This window comes from Tupaia chinensis, unplaced genomic scaffold (genome assembly GCF_000334495.1).
Source record: "Tupaia chinensis unplaced genomic scaffold, TupChi_1.0 Scaffold000286_1, whole genome shotgun sequence".
NCBI classification, from domain to species: domain Eukaryota; kingdom Metazoa; phylum Chordata; class Mammalia; order Scandentia; family Tupaiidae; genus Tupaia; species Tupaia belangeri.
In genome coordinates, this window is record NW_006159770.1 from 510647 (window position 1) to 511272 (window position 626).

Below are 626 nucleotides of genomic sequence, written 5' to 3' on the forward strand. Positions count from 1 at the left end.
GGGAGCGGCAGGTACTCGCCCTTCTGGAGGGTCTTCTGCAGCTCCCCCAGGACGGGGACCCACTTTGGGGGGCCCTGGAGGGGCTCAGCCTGCCTGGTGTTTCGGAGTCGGTTCATGGTGGCTGCAGTGGGTGGGGTATGAACTCAGGGACCCAGGACCCCGGCACTCGGGCCCCCAGCGCCCCCAGCCGCAGCCCCTCCACCTTAAAGGTGCCAGAGGTTCCAGAGTGGCGCTTCCCTGGGGCAGGGAGCCCAGGCCGAGGCCATGGCCCTAGAGGTGGCCAGCAGGGGCTGGGGGCGGGGCCTCTGGTGGAGGGGCTTTGTGACCTCATCAGACACACAGGGCACTCCTTCTGGAACTGTGTGTGCCCTGGGCTCCCTCTCCTCCAGGAATATGGCCTGGAGAAGAGCACGCCAGCAGAACCCCAGAACCAGGCTGGGCACCCTCGTCCAGACCAAGCAGGCGACGAGTCTGCTGGTCCCTGGAGGTGGAGCTGCAGCCCGCTCTGTGATCTGCCGCCGCCGGCCTGCCGGCCTGCTGCAGGCTCCCAGCGAGCCCAAACCCTTGCTGAGACTGTTTCCCTAGCAGGTGTGCATGCCCATGGCAGCGGCTCCCCCACCCAGCCC

The 626-nt window shown here is 67.9% G+C and overlaps 1 protein-coding gene across 1 annotated transcript in view; it reads right to left on the reverse strand.

Annotated features, from left to right (window-relative positions):
* The window catches only part of GARIN5B (golgi associated RAB2 interactor family member 5B), an 8732-nt gene extending 8426 nt beyond the window's left edge, over positions 1–306 (reverse strand). Inside the window, 1 exon segment of the mRNA XM_027772598.1 lies at positions 13–306. Coding sequence (XP_027628399.1) covers positions 13–116 — 104 coding nt within the window. The 5' untranslated portion in view covers positions 117–306.
* Between the last annotated feature and the right edge of the window lie 320 nt (positions 307–626).